At 42.0% G+C, this 23,452-nt stretch overlaps 2 protein-coding genes across 10 annotated transcripts; both read right to left on the bottom strand.

The window, feature by feature from the left end:
- Window positions 1-285: 285 nt before the first annotated feature.
- Window positions 286-5,525, bottom strand: gcna (germ cell nuclear acidic peptidase). 4 transcript variants are annotated; one of them, XM_031319695.2, is made up of 13 exons: window positions 5,394-5,525; window positions 4,914-5,016; window positions 4,509-4,701; window positions 4,338-4,410; window positions 4,149-4,198; window positions 3,938-4,004; window positions 3,778-3,848; window positions 3,290-3,697; window positions 3,016-3,184; window positions 2,764-2,908; window positions 2,491-2,626; window positions 1,166-1,370; window positions 286-1,063 (listed from the first exon to the last, which is right to left on the bottom strand). In XM_031319695.2, the coding sequence occupies exons 2-13, from the start codon at window positions 5,001-5,003 to the stop codon at window positions 832-834; spliced, it is 1,839 nt and encodes a 612-aa protein (XP_031175555.1). In that variant the 5' UTR covers window positions 5,004-5,016; window positions 5,394-5,525; the 3' UTR covers window positions 286-831. The 4 variants fall into 4 exon arrangements, with proteins under 4 accessions (XP_031175555.1, XP_035859484.1, XP_031175556.1 ...); XM_036003591.1 differs by having other exon boundaries at window positions 4,914-5,011; window positions 5,409-5,525; XM_031319696.2 differs by having other exon boundaries at window positions 4,914-5,011; window positions 5,394-5,524.
- A 2,050-nt stretch (window positions 5,526-7,575) lies between these two features.
- Window positions 7,576-23,452, bottom strand: ogt.1 (O-linked N-acetylglucosamine (GlcNAc) transferase, tandem duplicate 1). Of its 6 annotated transcripts, none has more exons than XM_031319690.2 (22): window positions 23,071-23,452; window positions 19,612-19,792; window positions 18,468-18,711; window positions 18,161-18,229; window positions 14,750-14,866; window positions 14,574-14,653; window positions 13,996-14,191; window positions 13,725-13,865; window positions 13,496-13,596; window positions 13,234-13,387; window positions 12,695-12,796; window positions 12,375-12,572; window positions 11,635-11,793; window positions 11,396-11,485; window positions 11,119-11,244; window positions 10,839-11,009; window positions 10,578-10,694; window positions 10,106-10,276; window positions 9,528-9,680; window positions 9,190-9,442; window positions 8,860-8,983; window positions 7,576-8,778 (listed from the first exon to the last, which is right to left on the bottom strand). In XM_031319690.2, exons 1-22 carry the CDS (start codon window positions 23,105-23,107, stop codon window positions 8,598-8,600), a joined length of 3,165 nt encoding a protein of 1,054 aa, XP_031175550.1. In that variant the 5' UTR covers window positions 23,108-23,452; the 3' UTR covers window positions 7,576-8,597. The 6 variants fall into 6 exon arrangements, with proteins under 6 accessions (XP_031175550.1, XP_031175551.1, XP_031175552.1 ...); XM_031319691.2 differs by having other exon boundaries at window positions 12,393-12,572; XM_031319692.2 differs by having other exon boundaries at window positions 19,612-19,762.

Here is a 23,452-nt window from a genome sequence, read left to right as displayed (position 1 = left end):
TACCGGTCAATATTTGACTGATAGCAGAGGAACAGTCATGGAAAACATAACGCCATCCCCTCCTCACCCACACAGCTTACCATATTTCTGTAAACTATTTAGAAAGATACTTCATAAGACATCCATGTACCAGAGTTAAGGTATGTAATTGAAGCAGATTAGTTTACTACATGCAAGTATGAACCATGTAAAACCAATTGGATTAATAACATTTTGTATAACTTCCTTTTTTTGTGCCAACCATATAAAAACTATTGAAATAACGCAATTAAAATGTCATAAAGATGTCAAGTGGTCATTTAATGTCGAGTCACACATTTAAACTTTATTTATAGAGCTCATAAGATAAAACCAGTCAGATATTAAAAAAACAGAGTTAATCATACATGTACCGTACAATACCAATTCTTTAGATGCCAGGGATAACAGGTGGTATGAATTTTATTGTTTGACACCACCTCATTTACACACATACCAAACAGTGCACACTGTCACACTCAGGGATGTGAACTTAATGTTTAGGCTCAGTTTCTTTGAGTTCCAGCAGATCCAGTCTATAAACACATACAGATAAATACAGAAATTACATTTAATATTAAAGATCACAATGACCGCAGCGGCCGGGTTCGAATCCATCCCAGGGCTCTTCGCTGCAGGTCTCTCCCCTTTCATCTCTGTCACTATCTAAATAAAACATATAATGCCTAAAAAAATATTACAAAAATAAACACAGCTGCTTACTAATACAAGTCTAGTTGACTGAGGTATTTCAACATGTCTCCTGTGGTTGTGCAGCTCAGCCCATGACTGAGTACAGCGAGCATCAAGATCTCAGCTTTGACTTAGTTTAGTCTTGGAGGCAAAGTCTGCACTAAGTTTACGCATCACTTCCCCATGGCTTTGTCCTGCTAGCTCCTGTCGTACAGTCCCAAAATTCTCTTTGACAAAGTTGGCAAAAGGAGTGGGAGCACGCGGCTTGGCAGGCATCAGTAAGACAAGCTGTCCTGTGCAGATGGCACACACAAACTTTTGCGTGTCCAGTGACTTGGAATGACGCCCGATCCTGTGAAGAATCATGATAAAAGTATTGGGAAATTAAAAAATAACTCTGGAAATGCAAGGTAATAAAGGAAATAAAGAACGATATGAAATCAGTCAGACGTACGTGTTCTTGCAGCGGGTGCATTGGTACTGGAATTTGTACTTGATGTCGTAGCTGTGGCAGCGAGTGACCATGGGCAGCTCAGGATGCGCCAGTGTGGACTTGCGAGCGTACAGCTTCCAGAAGTTCCCGTGCCCGTCCCTTACACCGTTAATCAACCAGGTTGCAGCGTGACACATCTCATGAATCAGTGTGTCCCTGAGACGATCTGTGAGGGTGAAATAACAAGAATGTGATGAAGAGGTTCAATCTATTATAAACTGACATCATGATCTTGCTGTGCATGACAGATGACGTCACATATGGCGTTTTTCCATTACATACACCTGCTCGACTCGACCGCGGTGCCCTGTCCTCCATTTTCCATTGCAGATTTAGTACCACCTCACGCCTGAGGCGAGCGTGGCTGGTCGTCATAGCGACGCCGCAGGAAACTGCCGTGACCTAACGGGACACACACACAGAACGTCGAAGGTGTGTTGTTTTTGACTCTCGGCACGTGGCTGTCGCCACAGCCAGAAGAATTATTTTGTTTCAAAAGAAGCTGGAGGCAGCAAAAAAAACAAAAACAAACACTGCTGGCTAAACTATTTAAAAATGGCGGTTTTGTTGAGGACACCCCGGTCTGTCGCTAGCAATGATGACGCAGTGATTAGTGACGATTCTCTCCGAACAGTCAGCAGTCTGCAGGTTTTCACGTCACCTTTTGGTATCGGCTCAGCTCGCTTGGAACCTCGACGGAGATGGTACTAAAAACAGTACCCGTTGGCAGGTACCAGGGACTTTTCATCATAATGGAAAACCAAAAAAAAGCAAGTAGAGTCGAGGAGAGTTGAGCAGGTACCATGTAATGGAAAAACGCCAATATTTACATTCAGGGACTTTCAAGCAGACACACTTTGTTACTTTAGTCCATCTGGCTTACTGAAGCATAGTCTATATCCTTGGCGTTCCACTTCCGGGATTGCTCCGGCACCAAGAAAATTCCGCCAGATGCATGTATTTCGTTTCCTTCCGCTTTCTTTGTGTTGGAATTTTTAATTTGGTGGATTAATGCGGACTATTGTTGACTGCTCCTCAGATCTCTGCAGGGTAAACTGAGACAGCTAGCTACACTGTGTCCAATCTGAGTTTTCTCTCACATGACTATTTCACAGCGGCTCTGTGCGGAGTTCAGCGCCGCCCATGACGATTCTGATTGGTTTAAAGAAATGCCATTAAACCAGACTACGTTTTCTTCCCACCCCCAAATGCTATGTGGAGTATCCAGACCCTCCTTCAGCGGTTTGGAGGAGGGTCTGGCAAAGCGAGACTAACTGAAGCATTACCTGCACAATCACAGACTTTCTCCGACAGTTCAATGCGAGCATAGCGGCTCCCTCCACCTCGCTCCTGCCCCGTGATACAGTAACCGGCTGTCTTCCGCATCTTCTTATTCCAAGTCACTGACATATTGATGGGGAGCTAGAAGTCATGTCAGACAAGGAAAAATAATATACACTATATGTTAGTGAAGCAATTAAACAACGCACAAATATTTATACATTTCCATTTTCTAAAATATTTGACTGAAAGGAGGGAAAAACTGGTTGGTTCATCACCTTACTGTCAAACACACTGGTATTGTACAGCTGGTAAAGTCTACTGGTGAGTTCTTCCTTGTTCTGCTTAAATTTGCAGCTATAGCTGGATCCAGGGTTTGATAAGGACTGCAAGAAGCACCCTGGGGTCTTACACAATGCTACCCTAGAAGGGAAAGAACAGGGTTAACTTCTGACAAATGTCTGTGTATGGAACACAAACTGAGGGAGTGACGTTCAAGTCTGTAGATACACACTGGCCAGTAAATGTACCTGCTTGTGGGGCCGTGTCTAGACTCTGTCTGACTGACTGTGGGCTTCAAGATGGTGGATTTTCCTGGTGTCTTCACATGCAGAGGGGTTTCGCTTAATGATTTAGAGACTGGTTTTGGGAGTCTGTTTACAGGAGGAGGAGCTGACCCAGGAGGCTCCTTATTGCATTCTAGATTTAAGAAAATATCCAAACAATAGATAGCAGCCTCACAACTAAAATGAAAACAAAAGCTAGAGAAAGTTGAAATGTGACAATCCAAATAAAAACAGGTACCGTGGGTGCGCTTAGGTGAGAATGGAGTGCCAGTTAACTTGTTTTTCTTCTTCAGTCTCTCCAGCAGGGATGTGAACTCCTCCTCAGAACTGGCTGATTCATCCAGCTTCGAAGGTCCTGAAAGAGTGGGCTTAGGAGAGGCCACTGATGTTAGAGTTTTGTGGGGACGAAGAGAAAAAGGAGAAGGGACGGGAGGCAAAGGCAGTGATGGTGAGCTGTCCTCGTCATCACACTTGTTAGCCTTTGGCGGGGGCTTAGGTTTTGAGTGACGAATCCTCCAAGTGCTCTTGACCACAATATCATCATCATCATCATCATCACTGTCACTAAAAAAGACTGGGGAGTCGCATTGAGCCAGCGGTCTCCTCAGTGGATGCTGGGCTGCTGGAGTATTGCTCTTCTTCGGCACTGTGAAACAGTGGACACAAAACGTCAACACTATATACGTATAATAGAACATCAGTACTTCTAAGGTCTTTCAACGTTACCTTTAAAAGATGGTTTTGTCTCAATAAAGTCATCATCTGATGAGAAGTCATCCACTACGAAGTTTTTGAGGCTTTAGAATAAAAAAAATATATAACATTTTTAAAACATTTTCCAGACATTGACAATGAATTTGCAGGAAACAATACATCAAAAACGTACCTGTCTTCACTCCCACTCTCTGAGATTTTCTTAGGCTTGACATTAGGGGTTTTCACTCGTTGCAGAACTTCAATGTGCAAAATTAGGGTATGTGAGAGAAAAATGAGGCCGACAATATTACCATTTTTTTCTTCATGTTAGAATTTGGCTCATTTATCGTCAATGGTTTACAGATGCAGACAACTGTACCCAGCAGAAAAAGGCCACTTACATGTCTCAAAGCCGTCGTCATCGTCCGAACTCTTTACAAGAACGGTGGAACTGAGGAGAACAAAAATGCTTTAGAACTATCCTGACCAAAACTTTGAAGAGACAAATGAGAGGTCAAATTGAAACCAGAAACACACAAAGATGTTACTTCATGAAAACATCAACAACTCAGTGCACTCCATTTTTATACCTGTTTTTCTTTGCAGAACTCCATGGTTTGAGTGAGGTAGGTTTAGTTTTCGGTGTTGCCCTTTCCACAAGAACTAATGAATAAAAAAGGTCAAATGAACACATTCCTGCATTTTCAAACAGAGTCATATAATTCAACAATATTCAAATTCATAAGATTTAACTCCCTCACATTGGTCAAAGTCTTCATCACTGGACTCGATCAAAGACTTGTTTCTGTAATCGTTGCCGTTGGAGCACTGGTTCTCCTTCTCTGGATCATCTTCGCTGTCAGAGAGGGCAGGTGGGCCCAGAGTGGCTGACCCATCCACAGATCGATGACTGCTTGTGGCAGCATGGCGTGTTTTGCCAATTGAACTCATCAGCTAGAAACAATGAAGATAGACAGATCGGCATTATAACTTGCCTGCAACTAACGATTATTTTCATTTTTGATTAATCTGCCAATTATTTTTTTGATTAAACGTGTAACATTAAAAAAAAAAAAACACTTCGGGTAATTAAAACAAAACAGTAACGTCAATTGTCTATGGTAACGTGTTCAATTGTTTGCAGGTTAATAAAGTGTGCAACAAACCTTTCTTTCAGCTGTGTCCAGTCCTCCCTCATCAGCCCATCCCATCTTTTGAGCAACTCTTTCAAATAATTTGCGGGTATCATCATTCATTGTTTCCTCTGCTCTGTGAAAACGGTACAAACCAGCATGATAGTCATTTAACATTTAAAGTCCAGTGCTATCAGACCTATGATTTATAACGTTAATATAGCTAACTGCCAATGAAACCACAAAGTAAGGCTAGCTAATGGTTACAATTCACGATTTCCATTCAACCAGTTCATTTTATTCAGCTAACGTTACCGTTAATGCAAAATCATCTATGAACAAGAGGTTCTAAAGCCGTTACCTTTAGCAACTTGCTAGCTAACATTAGCTACGTTTGGACTCAATTTAGAGGTAGCTAGCTAACTTTTAGAAAGTGGTTCATTGTGTTCCGTTAGTATGCATTGCATGAACCTCCCACTGAATATCATTTTGCTAAGAGGACATATATTTCACCTGAGATATGATTACCAAACGCGTTTCTGTTGTTGCAAATAAAAGAGGCAGAAGTATGTAGCAGACGGGAGACAAGCGAAGGAAAATTCAAATCTTGTGCTACGTTACACCGGAAGTTGTCAAGAACACATTCGACCAACAGTAACAGGCTTTATATGACACGTGACGTTCAGCCCATGCCCACCAACATTCTTATCTTTTTTAGACGGTCGGACATTTGAGTGCATGGATGTATTTAGTGCAAGGGCGAGGCTAGCCCCTCGCCCTTCTAAAAAGAAGCTCAGCACCCCTAAAACTTGGAGTAAGAAATGTTGTTATTCTAACATTTTTGTTCGTCTTTGACAAGGTTAAATAATGTCCAAAACATACTCCGTAGTTTGTGGTTTAAAATGTATGTGTTAAGGATGAAAATGAAAACATCCCCGCTTAGCAAATGGTATCATCCTCTTCTCTTCTTCTACTTCTCCTCTGTACCTGCACCGCTCAGCACGACCGTCATCCAGCGCGAAACACACGCAGAGTGAGAACCCGTTATGTAGTGTTGTGAATCAATTAAGTTGCTCCAAAGCTGTGTCTCACAAACCATATCGGTGAGTACCTGAATCACGTGTACACCTATAATAACGCCGCCTTCACACTGGCAGTTGAAATCAGCTCCGTAATACGCAATACGCCCCCAGCGGACGTCGTACTACACCGTTGAAAAGCTTCGGAAGCGACTCACAAAAATGGCAGAGAGACTAGAACGAGTGATAAGTGTCTGAATGTACGATTCTCTATGACCGCTCTTATACAGATATAAACAGAAAGGCTGCTGCATGGAGAAAAGTTGCCCAGGACGTTGACATGTCACGTCGGTTAAATGTGATATAGCGGTATAATGTCAATAGTTCGGTGTCTGTTGCTAGCTAACCAATTAGCATTAGCAGGTTTGTTTATCAGTACCATAGCAACGCACATCACGTGCGTCTTTTCTGGTCAGTCGTCATGGAAACATCTCTATCACTCTGGCCCTGGCGTTTGGACCAGAGTGAAAAAACAAACATATCACTGTATACTACCAGTAGGCCTATGTGTGAAAACACTCACTGTGGCTTTTTAAATGAATTGTTATTCATTCCTAGATTTATATCTGTTATTGTTCAGTTGTGGCTGACTATCAAACTAGACAATAAAAGAAAGTTTAATGTTTTTCTTTTGCTGTATTTATTCATTCCTCACACACAGAGGATTTAACCTGAACCAGGCTTAACTCCTGAACTCATAGCATCTCTCGCGCTCTCTCTCTCTTTCTGTCTGTCTGTCTCTCTCTCGGCACATGGAGTTAACGGTCAGGAAAACCAGCTGAGTGAAGAAGGTTTTGTGTTTGTTACAGGGGGCTGTCTGTGTGAACTCTCACAATTAAGCTGGTGCTCTGAAAAGGTCTCAAAAAAAAGAAAAACAATCTGGATGTTGGAGTTAGTTGAACCAATGTTAAAATGATAGTTATTTTTCAATAGACATTTTTGTTTTTTGTGTGAAAAAAGGGTGGGTGGTGGCAGTGGGGCTCATTGGGTGCTCAGCACCCCTAAAGCTCTGACCCTAGAATCGCCCCTGATTTAGTGTCATGTTTTTTGAGGTAACTTAACGTTACTTGAACTTAAACAGTATTTCTATTTAATGCTACGCTATACTTATACTTCTAAATAGAAAAGATATGAAAAAGAATAATGACATTACCCAACAGTATGTTATAATTAGCTCAACAGGCTATATTTAAGTGCTTTAACATTTACAATGCACAATACTGTACGCTTTTTCAACAATGAGCACATTATGCTGACTTAATTTTGACACAGGACTTTTATTCATAACTTTGGCATTGCGATATTTCTATTATATGAATACACATGCTCCATCAGTGGTCTTTTCTAGTTTACTGACTACCAACATGTTTGAGAGTAAGAAAAACAAACAGCAGTTGACGTACCTTGGTCACCATGGATAACACCGCTGGCAACCCACTATGGTGAGCAACAGGGTTAGGCATAGCAGATTGATCTTTATTAGAATGGACCAAAACAATTTTCAAAAAAAATTGTAATTCATTTTAGATTGCTGCCACATGTACACAGTAATCTATGCTCATCGTCTACATTTGTTTATACCAACAACTTAATCAAGTGAGTGCAATAGACAGTATAGAGTTTTGCCATCCCTTTATTTTTTTAAATTATATTTAGAACCTTGCGGCATCATTGAAAGCAGTTGACGGACAATACAAAAACAAAAAACCCTTAGAAAATACTTACCTAGGCCATTCCTGGTTTGAGTGATTAAAAAACAAGATCAATTTGTGAACAGCTCCATCATCTAAACTGAAAATTAGGCCCTTTCCAATGAATAGAAGATCCTTTGTCCAATTTTGTCTAATCATCTTTACAAGCAACGTGTGACATCAAACAGGACAGCAGCCACTTAACATTCCTTAATTGACCACAAAATTAATAAAAGTTGGCATCTGGCGATGGGAAGAAGTATTCATCTAGACCATATTCCTCAAAACTTTAACATCTATTCATTGCAGTAATTTAATAACAGCTTAAGACAAACTAAAGAGCAGTTGAAATCTAAGTTTTACAATTGCATTTTAAAGCTGATGAAACTTAAGTCAGTTACAATTTCCATGCCGCAACATTGTCCTTTTGAAACACAACACTCTCAATCCATTTATAAATAGATCAACAAGTACTGACGGCTGGGCATTCTCTCCACAAGCTGCAGTTAGTCCTGCACGCACTCCACGCACACCGACAGGAGAAAAAAAAAAAAAGTACTGTCCATAGTACCAGATCCAAGTACTGTAGGGGTAGCAGGGCATTCACAATCCTCTCATGCTCAACAGATATACTGTGTTTTAGGACAAGAGTCTCAGATGAGGTGCCTGAAAGTCTCAGGCTCCATCTGGCTCAGGAATGCAGATGTGTGATGAAACAACGGCTGTGATGGGGAAAATGTGTACATCTGTTGGCTCTTTCACAAAAGAGTCCCATTATTAGTAAATGAGTGAGATGGAGACAATCATTGAAGGAGAGAGCTGGAGTGGACACTGACCATTCCAAGCAGGGGTGCTGATAATGGTAAAAAGAAAAAAAGAAAAAAAAAGGCGGGGAGGGGGGGAAAATGTTTGGGGTCCAAGGGAAAATAAATCATCGTGATTCCTGTTCAGGCACTCTCGCTGGTCTCTACCGAGTGGATTTTGACCAGGGGTTCTGGCTTTTTGCCATTGCTATGGTGCTCCCACATCTGCAGATAGAGCCTCTCCAGATCAATTGTGTACTGCTTGGTGTTGAAAAGAGGGCTGCAGATTCGCTGCTTCCAAACACGTGCTCTAACCATCTTCAGGCTAAAGGAGACAAAGAAAAAAAATGGTCAGACTTCAGAGTTTAATGTTTTTCCAAAAGAAGTCAGATCAAATTCTACTTACTATTCCATGTCAGAGCCCAGTTTGACTGCTATGTCCTCATAATCCTGACGACTCTGGGCTATTAGCTCAGGGCAGCCCAGGCAGTTGAGTTGTGAGGCAGCCACGCGGGAGGCAAGGGTCTCACCTTTACAACAAGGTTTTGCAATTAAAAAAAGCAGCCTTCACTTGAAATCTGTTCTTCATATACTAGTTATTTTATCACAAGAAATCAGACATTTAATATGTAAAATGGTTGTATTTTCCTGTAGTACTGTAGTTATATTGACAAAAACGTACTCAATTAGCAATCAACGGTTTTAAGTCTGTCCCTTGATACTCTAGTTCCCTTACCTGGCATGGTGACCATGGGTGTTCCAGCCCAGAGAACATCCATGCCTGTGGTGTGACCATTGCACAGAGGTGTGTCGAGGCACACATCAGCCAGCTGGCCCCTTCTCACATGCTCCTCCTTGGGGGCCACAGGAGAAAAGATGATGCGAGAGCCAGGCACACCCATGTTCTGGGCATACTGCTGGATGTTGGGCTCGCCGACAGCAGGGAAGCGAAGAAGCCACAGAACGCTGTTGGGTACTCGCTTTAGGATCTGCAGGGAGAGGGTAGTTTTAAAGCCGATTTTCCACACAAAGGAACACTCAAAGAAATGACATAACCAAGTCTATCCAACTTACATTAGCCCACATCTGAAGAGTAGGGGGGTCAATCTTATACAGCTGGTTAAAGTTGCAGTAGACAATGGAGTCTTCTGGGAGACCATACTGGGAGCGGGTTGTCACAACGATTGTGCGTGGCACCTCCTCCCCTGTGGCAGCTTTGTTGTTGATCTAAAATGGTGGACAAAACCGTATTGCTTAAGAGATGGAGGGGCCTCAATGGTTTCATCCTGAAGAGTTATGAAGTGTGACAGGTCTCGACCGTTTGAGCCACTTGGATGGTACTGAGCTTACTGTTGAGAACATGCTGTCTGGGAAGCCAAGATTTAGATTGAAGATATCATTTATTCTACAGCCAATCCATAGTGCCACCATTTCCCTCACCAACAACCCTGTGCTTCCACCTTACTTTCATGAAGACATCATACCTGTAAGGACCCAGTCTCAGAGACAACAACCTCTTTTGCTGAAAAGATCTGGAAAAGCAGCAAGCTAAAGTAAATGGCTGCCCTTGCCGGTTTCTGCATTTGCTCATGTTTTGTACCCCATGACATACCCCTCATTTACATGGACAAGTGGGACCAAGATTGGCATACCTGTGTGGTGGCCAGGCCATTGCTGACAGTGAAGCCATTGATTGTGACCTGGATTTGGCCTTGGTTGATCATGTTGATGATTGCTTCAGCTGCTGTGTTCATGGGGATTACGGGCATGGACAGAGCTCCATTTGTGTCCCCAGCAGCTTCCTGGTTGTTGTCACACTTCATCTGGTCACAGAGAACAGTTTCAGCTTGAATACTCGACTATGGTTCAATGGCAAATCAGTCAACAACATGATATTTTTGACTGCATGGTTCATTTGACATTTTAATGATTTTAAACACGAAAATCTTTTCTGAATCTGCAGATATTGGCCAAGGTTAAGGACAGGCAGTGATTTATTGTTTTGTTCGGCTAGTCAAATAATGCCATCTAGATATTCCAAAACTTAACTATAGTTCACCATTTGCACTAAATTCACTGGTTTGTCAATAAAAACAATTTGGTTCGGAAATTCTCTTAACTGACCTTTATCACTTTCACATCTGGCAGACTGTCCAAGTAGGCCTTCAGATCAATACCATTAAGCACGATGCGGTTGTCAAAGATGTGTCCATTAGATTTGAAATCAATCACAGCCTTTTTCTGTGGATCAAAAAAGAAAAATGTTACACACACCCTGATTATACTTTAGTGTTTCCTGTTGATTTTATTTTGTAAAACAAGACACATTATTTTGTAAAACAAGACACACAGAAACAAATGGCAAGAATGTGAGGACGGACAAACCTTGAGGTGAGGGAACATGTTGGCGTGGTCTCCAATAAAGAAAGTATGGGGCATGTAAGCCAGTTTTTCAGAATACTGCTCAGCTACTTCCAAAGGGGATGTCTCCTTGTCAGAGATGATGTAGTCCATGAAGGGAGCCCCACTGGTTCCAGGGTAACCCAGCCACATAGTCTGTTGAGATCAAAGATCAGATTAATGCAGTTATTTATTTGCACAGGTGACGTTTACCCAGAGATACAAATCTGTGTCAGAACCATCACAAATCACATGCAGCACTCACCTGAATGGGGGCAGGGCGGAGGGCAAACAGCTCATTTCGGGCTCCCTTGGTGTATCCGTTCATGTTGACCAGAATGTGGACTCCATCCTGGTGAATACGATCAGCTGCCTTGCCATTGCAAGGAATCTGAAGGAGAGAGGTACCAGACAGCTTCAGTGAAAATGGTTTTGTGAAGACCAGCCAGTTAAAATGTACATCCATAAGGTTAATAGACACTCTAAAACACACTAAACAGATAAATAGTGATGAAGAAGCAACTCTAGGTCATAACAGGTACCTGTGAGAGGTCTGTGAAATGATGAGCCTCTGCTACCACTTTCACACGAAAGTTGGTACTATCATCAGGGCTCAGCGCATAGCAGAAAACCTTGGAGAAAATAAATAAGTATAAATACATTTTTAGACTATTACAGTCAACCCTTGTATCATTTACTGACAAGACCATACATTAGTAATATGCATTATATATACTTCTCAGGTCAAGTTTGTAAATTCTAGAATTGAAAGATCACCTACCTCAAATTTCTCAGGATTGTGCATTCCAGGAATGGACTGCATCAGATGGGAAGTAGGATGGTTGCCAAAGTCAGAGCTGACGTAGCCAACACGCAGACGTCCACCGCTGGCCTTCAGATCCTTCGGATGCTCAAAAGCAGGTTTGTGCAGTGCATTGATCTGTGGAATTAGCAATAGTGTGTAAGAATACAGCTACAGCAGGGTAGCCAGGATAGTTACACACACTGCAATCTTGGAACCCATTGGCAATCAGTCTGAGAACGTTTTTTAGCCTCGGGGGGTGGGGGTGGGGGTAGCCAAGCCAATAGTTATTGGGGTTCCGTCGTACGCCTCTTTTACTCTCCACACGGACCTTTTACCTGCATGCAACCAAAGCCCGCTCAAATGTGATTTGTCAACATTACTTTGACTGCAAATGGACTACAGAAGGAAACCACAACACTTCTGATACCAAAATGGTGTCACATTGCCTACAGATTATGCATTCATATTCAGATATGTTTACACACATTTATACTCAACCATAAACAACCACAGATTCATCTAAAATCATGTCCAACCTAAACCATACCCCCATCCCTGCAAGCAACCCATTCACCACCACCTTTCACCCCTTTTCTACAAAGTTAAATATATCCAGTATCTTGCCCATCCCTTACCTTCCCCATATCCCTGCAGACAGCCACTGCCATCACCAGCCACCTTCCATCCCCCCCAAAAATGAATGAAAGTTTACTTGCTTTGATCAGTGCGTGTACCTTGTCCAGGCAAAGGTTTCCGTGGCGTTCAGCAATGGCTTTGCGGAATCCGTGAGAGAGTGGATACAGCATGCTGTGGTGTGGGTGCACTGAAGGCAAGCGGTTCTTATCCAGCTGGTCAGCCACAATGCTCACAAGCTTCTTCATCCGCTCATCATAATCTGTCCAGTCGCACACAATCTGGGAGAGTGACAGGAATGAGAGAAGTTAGAAAATAAACTTCTAATTCAACAGAAGCAAAACAAGTAACTATCGTATGTACTGTAAATATGACAAATATATGTATTGCCATATAAACAAACCTGTAGGCAATGTGCCAAATTGCAGTAAGCATCAGGGAAGTCCGGCTTGAGTTTCAAGGCAGTGCGGTAAGATGCAATGGCCTCTGGGATGTTTCCAGAATCCTAATGGTCAAGAAAAAGTTTAGACTACAAAACCAAAATGCATGAAGTCACAAAAACAAATATATATAACACAGCACAGGTAGTAATCCTTATATACACGTGTTCGTTATCTGCAGGCAACTCCACAAAAGCTATCAAAACAAAAGTTCATTATCAGTTTCATGAAACAGGAAACCTACATACATAATTTTAACTAGCATTAACCCATTAGTCAGTACACCATTATTGACCAATTCAAAATGTTTATAGATAGGTACAAATATAATTTGAGTGTTATTGAGAGACAATTATTGCAACGTCATTGCTGTTAGAGCTGTTGGGTCGACCCTGGCTAGGTAAAGCCCTACAGTGATGTGGCATAATTCTGAACACAATCAGTAATCATAACGGCAAACAATAAGGGAATAATACCAAAGTTAAAATTAAGAAACTCCTACCTTGTGGATAGAGGCCAAATTGCTGTGAGCATCAGCAAAGGCAGGGTTGATCTGGATGGCACGGGTGTAGCATTGCAGCGCTCCCTGTACATCTTGCATTTCCTTCAGTGTATTGCCCATGTTTGAGTAGGCATCAGCAAATGTGGGGCTGATTCTAAAAACCAAACAGAAAAACAGTTTTAACATGTGTATAACAAAACTACTCAATTAGGCTATAGTATGTCTTGTTTTTATATATTTATATATGCGTAAATTTACAAACCTGATGGCCTCCTTGTAGTGCATAAGGGCCTCCTGGAGTTTTCCCTGTTGCTGCAGGACACTAGCAAGGTTAGAGTGAGCTGCTGCAAACTCCGGGAACACCTGATGAAAAACATAAAGGGTCAGCAAGAAGATTAGAAATGCCATGTTCATTTACCGCAATCATGATAGTCTTGTTAAATGGACCTTTTCATAGCAGAAAATATCAGTTCCCAGTATCCTAAACTCACCTCTAGTGCTTTCCTATAGAGCTGGACGGCCTCCTCAATGTTGCCCTGCTCACGCTTGATATTGGCCAAGTTGTTAAGAGAGTCTGCATGGGTTGGACACAAACGCAAGGCTGTGTTGTAGCACTCTTCTGCTTCAGACACCTGGGAAAGACATTGGCATTTTATAAGTTAAATTCCGTAAATGCTTACGGACTCAAAGAGACCAAATAACTACACAAAATGTTGGTATTTAAGATGGTCTTGACTGGGGATGCACAAAATGCTGCCTTACATTGCCTTTCTCCTTCAAGGCATTTGCCAAATTGCAGTAGGCATCGGGGAAGTGGGGCTGCAATTCAATAGCACGGCGGTAGGTGTCAATAGCCAGGTCAATGAGGCCTTGCTCGTAGTAGACACAGGCCAGGTTTCCATGGACAACCGCATGGTTGGGGCTAAGACTCAGGGCTCTTAGGTATCCAGCCACAGCTCTGGAAACATAGGACAAGATGTGGATACAAGTTAAGCCCAAGAGCAATCTTTTGCATAATTCGAAATTGTAGTTAGTCCACTTTCTTTTAAAATAACTTCTCACAAGCCATTAACCATGTAATTGAGAAATTGGTCATGTTTTACACAATTTTAAAACTACTGGAGCACACGTATATAAAATAAAACCACCATTTCAGCAGTTACAACCATGACTGTGATGGCAGTTATGAAGGTGGAATAAATATGCCCTGCCTAGACAAAGTTCTTGACTCATTTGAAATTCCACATAGGGTGTGGTAGGGCAGTGCTTTTAAAAGACAAAAGAGTAGACATGAATGTATGAAGGAGTATCATACTGTCTATGTCATGATTTGGACTCACCTGTCAAAGATGCGGGCTTCCTTCAAAACATTTCCTAAATTGATGTATGCATCAAGGAAATTTGGGTCCAGAGTCACTGCCTAAAAATGTAAAAACATGTTTAAAAACATGGGACAACAAAATAATATACCAAGACAGAAAGTAGTAGAATTGAAAATTGTGATTAGGCAACTGACCTTTTCAAAATGGTGTATGGCCAGCCATATCTCTCCTTGGGCATTGAACACACAGCCCAGGTTGCTCCAAGCCACTGCAAAGTTGGGCTGAGTCTCAATGGCTTTCAGGTAACAAGCCTTCAATGGGTTCAAAATGAAAAACCATAGGAAAGGAGGAGAAGAGGTAGAATGGGGAGAGGTATAGTGTGTAGAGGGGAGGACAGGGGTTTGTAAAATAAAAACAAATAGAAGATTGAGAATAAAAGTAAGGAAAAAACAAAAAGGGCAGAGAAATCAAAATTAGTGACTATTCTCCATCACGGCAAAAAGTGAGTCTGCAGCATGGGCTCGCGTGCGCACAAGTCTGCCGCGCTAAGCTGCATTGCTTTTTCCTACGCTGCGCGGATCCAACCAACACCCACACGTATGCCCTCATCCTTCAGTTATGACCACATTCACACCAAATGTTGTGGTCCCCACATCAGGTACAGGCTACTGAGCTCTAATAATTTCACACACCGATTAGTTATAACCCAAAGTACTAAATATGATATTAAGATCTAAAAAAATAAATAAATCCCAAATATATGCATGAATATGTATTTCATATGGGCCTATCTTACAACCTAGGATGATTGACAGTTCGTGCAAGTGATGGTCCCTGTAATGCGTGCGCAACAAACGCGAGCGTGTGGTGTGTGTCTATTGCCGCCACCACCACAATGCTCCATATAATGCTGTTCGCGTGACCATGCTCCTGGCAATGGTCATTACTTCGCTGCTGCGCTTGCTTGAATGGCCAGGTAAGACAGCTGCAGACCAACAACCCCTGGCAGAACACCTGAAACGCCAGACTGGCACACACTCAGCACCCATAAAGTATCTCAGAATAAAGGGAGTCATTGAGGGGTCAATCCATGGCTACACTGGGATTTTAAGACAGGGGCATTTGGAAACAAACCGCCAATATACAATAAGCCATTTTTCATTTGAATTAGCAAAAAGCTTTCACTGTACGTGAGAAAATAAGGGTTTTTCAAAAGCCAAATTATGTCTGAGATTTAGGGGCATTCGGGAGCGAGGCTGGTTGTGAGTGGGGAGAGGTCCGCAACCAACAGGCCAAAGGGAGTGAGGGGGTGTGGGTCGCATGCTTGCGCTTTCCGCTTGGAGGACATCGCTGCGCAGCCCCTGCGCTACTGCAGACTCACAGCGCATTATCTGCATCATCAGAACGCTGCAACTCCAAATAAAGAAGGAAAAACAAAACAGGAAAAATAAACAACATGGAAGAGTTAGAGGGTTCTTACTTGATTTTCACGATTATTGCTTCCAAATCCTAGTTTCTTTTTACTTAATACAGAATTGGGTAATTAGTATAGCATATTGTCAGAAATGCTTACTGTAAATTGTTTTGCTATTTTTTTTCTTTTGCTCTTCAAAGGCAGCCACAAGACAGAGGAGCATGAAGTGAGGTGGTTTTTCTTTTGTTGTCAGTTACAAACCCGTTACCATATTTTTGGACTTTGTCAGAGTGGTGGCCGCAGCTGGCTGGAAGAAGAGGAGAGGACTGAGGCTGCCCTAGTGTTCCTTTCCGCCAGGCACCTACGCAGGAATAGTGTCACCCACCTGAAACCTTCTAAATAACAATATCAGTTGTGGAAAAACCAAAAGAGACAAAATCAGAAAACAAGATCGTTAGTAAAAGTCTTTAAACAATACATTCTTTTTTAATATGGAAATAAAACAGGTTCTTCCAAAAATCACAACATAGACTATACTTCATTCATGCAATGAATGTTTCATTTCAAAGAAAAAAAAAAAAAATGCTTTAAGGGTGACTGGGAGGGAAGAAAGGCTTTGATATGTTCAGTTTATCAGTAAAATATAGGTTTAGGTCAGTTTCCAGCTGTCCATCAATTCAGTTTTCATATCAAACTACAGGAGGGCAGTTACTGGCTTGATCTTGGCCAAATGAACTGATCCCATTTCGTTGGGAATAGTATTACATATTCGAAGGAAAAGGGAAGAAGTATTAATCATTTTCTTTCGATCTTTTAGCATTTTCATGAAATATTTTCAAATCTTGAATTTCTTTATCCTGGCCTGCTTTCTTGAATCCTGGCCAATGGGTGGGGAGAAAAGTCTGTGGTGCAATTATTGGTATCTAGAAGCCTCCGAAAGCTCTGAAATAAAGAAGTCATCGCTGTTGCTGCGCGGGCCTGTCTTTCTAACCCAGCATCTGGCGCAGGTGGTGGAGTACAGATTGTGAGCTGTCTGCCTGACAACACTTGAACCACTTTAAGGCACTTGAGAATGAGCTCTCTTAAACCCACACAGTTTAACACACTATTCAACAGCAGTGGATATCAGAATAAATAGCCAGCTGGGTACAACTTTCATTATCAACCACAGTCAAAAAGAAGAACTCATGCATGTGTGCATGAAAAGCACGGTTGGGGTCAGGAAGGCAGCTCTCAGCGTGCACACTCCACCAATCCTTAGCAAGCGCGCGGGGGGTGGAGCGACAGAGCAGGGAGCTTGTGACTCCCTGATGCTCCTCCCCACTCCTTTACCCCCCTCTAGCACGAAATAAGATGGCCTGTAACCACTGAGACTACTCCATATCTCCAGATTTGACCCAACCCCGGGAGCCCCGTTATATAGTCTTTAATGACAAAGGGGAGAGTAACCCACACTGGCAGCAACTGTACTGACAGCAAGCGGAGACCAAAAGCTTGTCATTGGACACTTGATAAATATTGGAGTGTAGTGGTTAGGTTAGAAACCATCTTATCTTTTGCACTGCAAAAATAAACTAGCTTCTCATCAGTTCATATATTCTTCAAAGACCGAGCCAGCATTTTCCCTCCAAAATCTATATGAAAATGCATGGGCTGAGGTTCAAAAATGATAATATAGATCAAATGTTTCGATTTAAAAATTCCAGCCTTTCTTCCTGAATGGGAAGGGGCTGACCTCTGGTGAAAGGTCGGGGTAAAGCAAAAGGACATTGGGACTAAAAGTGATACAAAATGGGGACAAATGTGATACAAATACTATACTGAAAAACAAAATAGATGAAGCTGTCTAAAAAGTAATCAACAGAAAATCTGTGTACTATGATTATTTTTAAAAATACAGAAAAATGTGTTGCCTCATACGGGTGTTGATTAATTGCAGTACCTTCAAAGGTCTTTACAAAGTTAGGGGCAAGAAGCTTCCTGCAACTCTGAGAAATGAGAAAAAGCTACCATGTCCAGTCCTTCACTTGGCCGAGGGGGTTATAGGAAAGGACTTAAATTTGGCCTAAAATGTCAAAGGGGGGAAAAGAACAATATCTATGGCCTTAGTATGTACAAAAAAAAAAAAAATAAATAAAAATCTACAACGAAACAAACACATATATACAAATGCCAACGCGCTGTAACATACCTTAGCCTCTTCCAAACGCCCAAGGGCTTTAAGCAAGTTGCCCAAGTCACTACGCACACAATAAAGATCCTGGTGGGAAAAACAACAAACATTTTAATTTTACTGCTACAATAAACCGCAGATCAAAGTGTTGACTACAAATATGTTTGCCTTTGAAGCAAATAGTTTGCTGTCAAATTAAAGAGCAACTTAGCAGACCCTGAAAATCTTGTCTTTGCTGTTTCTGAAGTGTTTTAACTTTTCACCTTGAACACTGTTTTTCAACCTAGTGTTAAGTTACTCTTTCAACAAATGGCATGTCACTTACAGGGTTGTACTGTAATGCAGACACATAAGCCTGCACTGCTCCCTCCATGTCCCCTGCAGCCACCAAAGCAGCTGCCAAGTTGATGTATCCATCAATAAAATCTGGTTTCAGTCTCAGGGCATGGCGATAATGCTCTATGGCCTCCTGCAGTTGTCCACGCTCCTTGTAGACGTTCCCCAGGTTGGAGTAGGCCTCCGCCAACATTGGGTTCTGTTTGATGGCCAAGGTGCTGAAGTGAGCAGACCTGTAGGGCCAGAATGGGTACAAAATGGTCACAAACCTGAAGGAAGTGGCTGGCAGTGTTGGCGCAATGCCTCGTGTAGAAGCAGCAGCATGGTGCAAGTGATGAAAAGGAGAAATTTGTTTTAGGCATAGAGGTAAATATTTAAATAGCACACTGAGATGAATATCCTTAAAAATGTAGAAAACATTAATACATGACAATATAAATACACATTTCGCCAACTTCTATTCTTACAGAATCCATTATTTGAGTGTCCATAATGCAAAGTAATCATCATGCTGGCAGTATACTCCAAATTAAGCTGTGGTTGCACAGACAAGAGGTGCATATACGATGAAGAATATGCACCATTTTTCGCTTTGATGGTCACAGTGTCCATGCTTTACTAGCTACTTTTGAATATTTTTACTTAACAATTAAAGATCACCAACCAAACTGTCATTATTAAAGTTTATCATGTATCATTTCAGATTTGTCTGCACATCTCTTTCTTAATCCTTTTTTTGCTTTATTTGACAGTAGTATGACACTAAATTGAAATTACAATTGTAATTGAAACCAAGTTGAAATTGCTTTAGAGTATACTGCTGACATTGCAAGAAAAGAGTAAACAAGATTGAACATTTAAACCTGCAACTCACAAGACCCGAAACCTGCACCATGGCACCTGCAAAGCAAGGGTATGTCCACCACCAAAACGGTGTTAGAATCATGAGGGGACAGAGTGAGACCATAAATTGAGCAACAGGACTTCCAGAAGACCGCTCAGTTGTTGCACTTGACTCCCCAGAACCGCGGTGTGCACTGAAAGTCACAGATGACCCATTATTCTGTGCTACTTCCACGCCACATGCTCAGTGTGCGTTGAATCAGCAAACCCACCCACCCCCGACACCTCACCTGTCGAGTCTTCGGCACTGGAAGTGGATGGAGGACAGGAGCAGCAGCACGCCTGTGTTATCAGGCTCCTGTCTCCATAGCTGCATGCAGTGTCGCTCAGCTGCCTCAAAGTCCCCGGACTGATACTCCCGGTGCGCCAGCTCAGCCAACCCTTGGAAGGAAAGCATACGTTTTGTCGGTTCTGGAGCACCAACACATCCCAAGGAGGGGGGAAACAACATGTTAGAGGTGATGGAAGAAATGAAAGCAGACAAATGAAAACAAAAAATAAATAAAGCGACAAAGCTAATGTTGTCTGTTGTTCAACGACAGAAAACAAAAGAGCACAGATTAATCACGAATAATCTTTGGGAATTTTACATTTCGATTTTAATTGTCGGGGTCACGATTGGATTAAAAATCAATTCTCTGTTCAATAAAGCTTTTAACCGTTTTTTTATGCATGGTAAAAATGTAAGGTTTTTAGAAATGCATTGCTCACAAAAGAGCAAAACTGTATGCGTAAATGTTTTAGAGTGAGAATGATTTTAAAACAAGATCACTTGGCTGAGAGACCTCTACTAAGTTTGAATAAATTCCCAAAAAAGTTTTTTTATAGAGTTGCAGTGTGCCATGTTCCTGGCACAGTTAATGGCGCTTTTCCATTACATGGTACCTGCTCGACTTGCCTCGACTCTACTTTTTTGATTTTCCATTACGAAAAAAAGTACCTGGTACCTGCTAACAGGTACTTTTTTTAGTACCTTCTCAGTCAAGGTTCCAAGCGAGCTGAGGCGAGCCGAAAAGGTGACGTGAAAGCGACAGACGGGGGTGTCCTGAACAAACCCGCTATTTTTAAACAGTTTAGCCAGCTGTGTTTTTTGTTGCTGCCTCCAGCTTCTTCTGAAACAAAATATGTCTTCTGGCTGTGACAACAACAACACACCTTCCACGTTCTGTGTTAGGTCACGGCAGTTTACTGCGGCGCCGCTCGTTTCAGTTCTGTGGAGGCTCCAGGCAGAGCTTTCGCTGTATCCTACATACACACACATGCTGGCTCTACGCACACACCAGCTGACAAATGTATACATCAGGCCACATATTACATAGGCTACGGCGAAAGCTCTGCGTGGAGCCTCCACAGAACTGTAAAATAAGCTCAAGTGGCCTGATGTTTATACTTGTGCGCTGGTGTGTGCGTCGGGCCGGCATACGACCAGCCACGCTGAGGCGGTACTAAAATCTGCAATGGAAAACGGACGCACAGTGTGCCGAGTCGAGGCGAGGCGAGTCGAGCAGGTACCATGTAATGGAAAAACGCCATTAGATTAGGGCGGCACAATTAATCGCAATTTTATCAAAATAGCAATATGGACTAGTGCAATATCTAAATCGCAGGGGGGACCAATATTTGTTAAAAGGCAGAATGTGTGTCAAACCATTCTGAATTAAGTATAGTGGTGCTGCAGAGTGGTTGCAGCCTAGAAATCCTATCCTACAGACTCAAAAAAAAAAAAGTAATACAAAGTTTGGCAACAAAATAAATGCATGAGATGAAAAACAAAACAGGGAGGGGGTGGTGATACAATGGCAGAAATTCTGGGAACACTTTGGATTTCACATTTTAAAAGATGAATCAAAAGCTTGACAGTACAACGGTCAAGTCATATTTCAAAAACCATACAGCCTTAAAGGCTCTGAACACCCACTTAGGTGTTTTCCGTTCTGGCTATGTAGACCTCTTCCCAGGACTGTGAAAGTGTGTATAGACTGATAGATTGACATCTTCCTCCTGTAAGCTTTGTTTCACCTGTAAGTGCAGGACAAATTACACCTGTATTCTTATTGGTAGATAAAGATTTGTGACGTAATAAATTCCCATCAAAGCTCTGGCCCACCTTCAACCTAAGCAGATAACACCTGTGTGGTTATTCAGAGACTTTAACATAGCAGATAATGTGGGGTTGTAAATATTGATGATATGATTCACATTCATATTTTATCAAAAGGCTCTGAGCCAAAATAGAAGAAACCATGACACTTGAGGTCAAATTATTCAGGGTGTGGCAATCATGCCTGGTTCTAAGTGTGTGGAAAGGGAGGATGTCTAATGGTTTGAGGACATTCCAACTGGTGTACAGTGGATACACACGCCTGCAAACTGATGCCATAATGCCAGAGCATACACTAAGATCGCAGTAGATCAGGTGCATCCATTCATGATGCAATAATGCTTGTATGTAAGGATGGCTGATTACATAAAACGTCATAATGCACGAATCCACAGTCAGGCAAAGTGCTGTTAAAGACCACAATCAGATATAAGACCCACTGAGCACCTTTAGGATAACAATACAGAACAGTCAATAACAATGTGCATCTGTGCCAAACAGCAATGTCTGTACCGCCATTTTAACAGCAGGCCGCTGCAGAGCCCTCGCAGTATAGCTTGCCATGAGAGTAAACAGTTATATATAGCTGGGAAGTCGTAATTTCTGAGTTCCCAGTATGAAATGTCCAAAGAAGTCGAACATCCCACTCGGAAACTCGGGAGAACCGAACCAAACCTGATCTAACAATCCAACATAGCTGCTCCGAGCATCAACAGTAGCGTAATCTGTATAAATACTGTTTTGGTACTTCTGTCTCATTTGTGTCTCCTTAATCAGCAGTACACACTGTGGGCACGTTGCTACGGTGTTTCAACGTGTAAAATATCACATAATGAATTGTTAGCCAGTGGTATTGCTAAAAATGGCTAACCTGGCTAGAGTCCCCCTACCCGTTTTTCCGATTTGTAACTTGAACGCGATCAATTCGGGTGTGACGTAACTCCCAGTTCCGACCTCCGAGGTAAAGGGAACGCAGACCCAAAGATGGTGACATCTTTAACAGAGGAAGCCATTTTCTCTGCTCACTCAGTGAGCAACACAATACAACGTAAGCTAGCTACCTACATGTTAACCAACGTTAGCTACACTTCAAACCAATTTTATGCAAAACCCTTTCCAAAAACGTTGCATACCGGTGTACAGTTCGGTTTAACGTTGATACAACCTTTATACACTTGCCCGTAATCGTTAAATTGCCACTCGTAAAGTATTGAGATCCATTAATGGTAGCTAGCTAAGATACAACCTGCTACAAAAAAACTGCTACCAGTTAGCTAACGTTATGCTAACTTGCGTTAACGTTACCATTAGCCCGAGACTGAAGCAAGGATAGGCAGAAACTGGGCCTACGTTACAAAGGTCATCGTGTTTAACACTTTAGGCGTCAAATGTGACGCAAAATATTAAATTGCTGAAAGCCTATTAACGTTACATTTGCTCCACTCATTTTAAATCAACGTTAGCTAACATGACTTGCTGGCCGCCAGCTCGATCGCATTTAGCTAGCTAGCTAGCTAGCTAAATGCGATCGAGTCAAGTATTCACAGCTTACTTTCCATGTAACGTTGGCTAAATAAAATCAACCAACCTGTGCTGTCAGCCACGTTTCCCACTGAGGTCGCCATCTCCTCAGTCTTCGTGTCTTGCACTGTGGTCGTCAACGTGTCTTCTGATAGACTACAGTTTCACAGAAAAATGTGCGACGAGCAATCTTTGACTAGCAAACACGTTGCCAGACAAGCTACGTAACGTTAACTTGGCTAGCTAACGTCAACCTAATCTTTGATTTCCCGTACAACACTTAATAAAGATCTAGCAGTGGTCCGTGTATAACGTCAGTTTAGCTGGTTAACCAACTAACCTCGCTACAATCTCTAACAGCTAGCTAGATTTTAATTGGCATTAAATGTGCCGTTGCTTATGTTTCAGACTGGCTTCTCTTCACAACAAAGCTGCTATGGAACATAAAA

This window comes from Sander lucioperca, chromosome 1 (genome assembly GCF_008315115.2).
Source record: "Sander lucioperca isolate FBNREF2018 chromosome 1, SLUC_FBN_1.2, whole genome shotgun sequence".
Classification (NCBI taxonomy): domain Eukaryota; kingdom Metazoa; phylum Chordata; class Actinopteri; order Perciformes; family Percidae; genus Sander; species Sander lucioperca.
The sequence above is the reverse complement of the archived record's forward strand: the minus strand, read 5'-3'. Positions and strand labels throughout refer to the sequence as shown.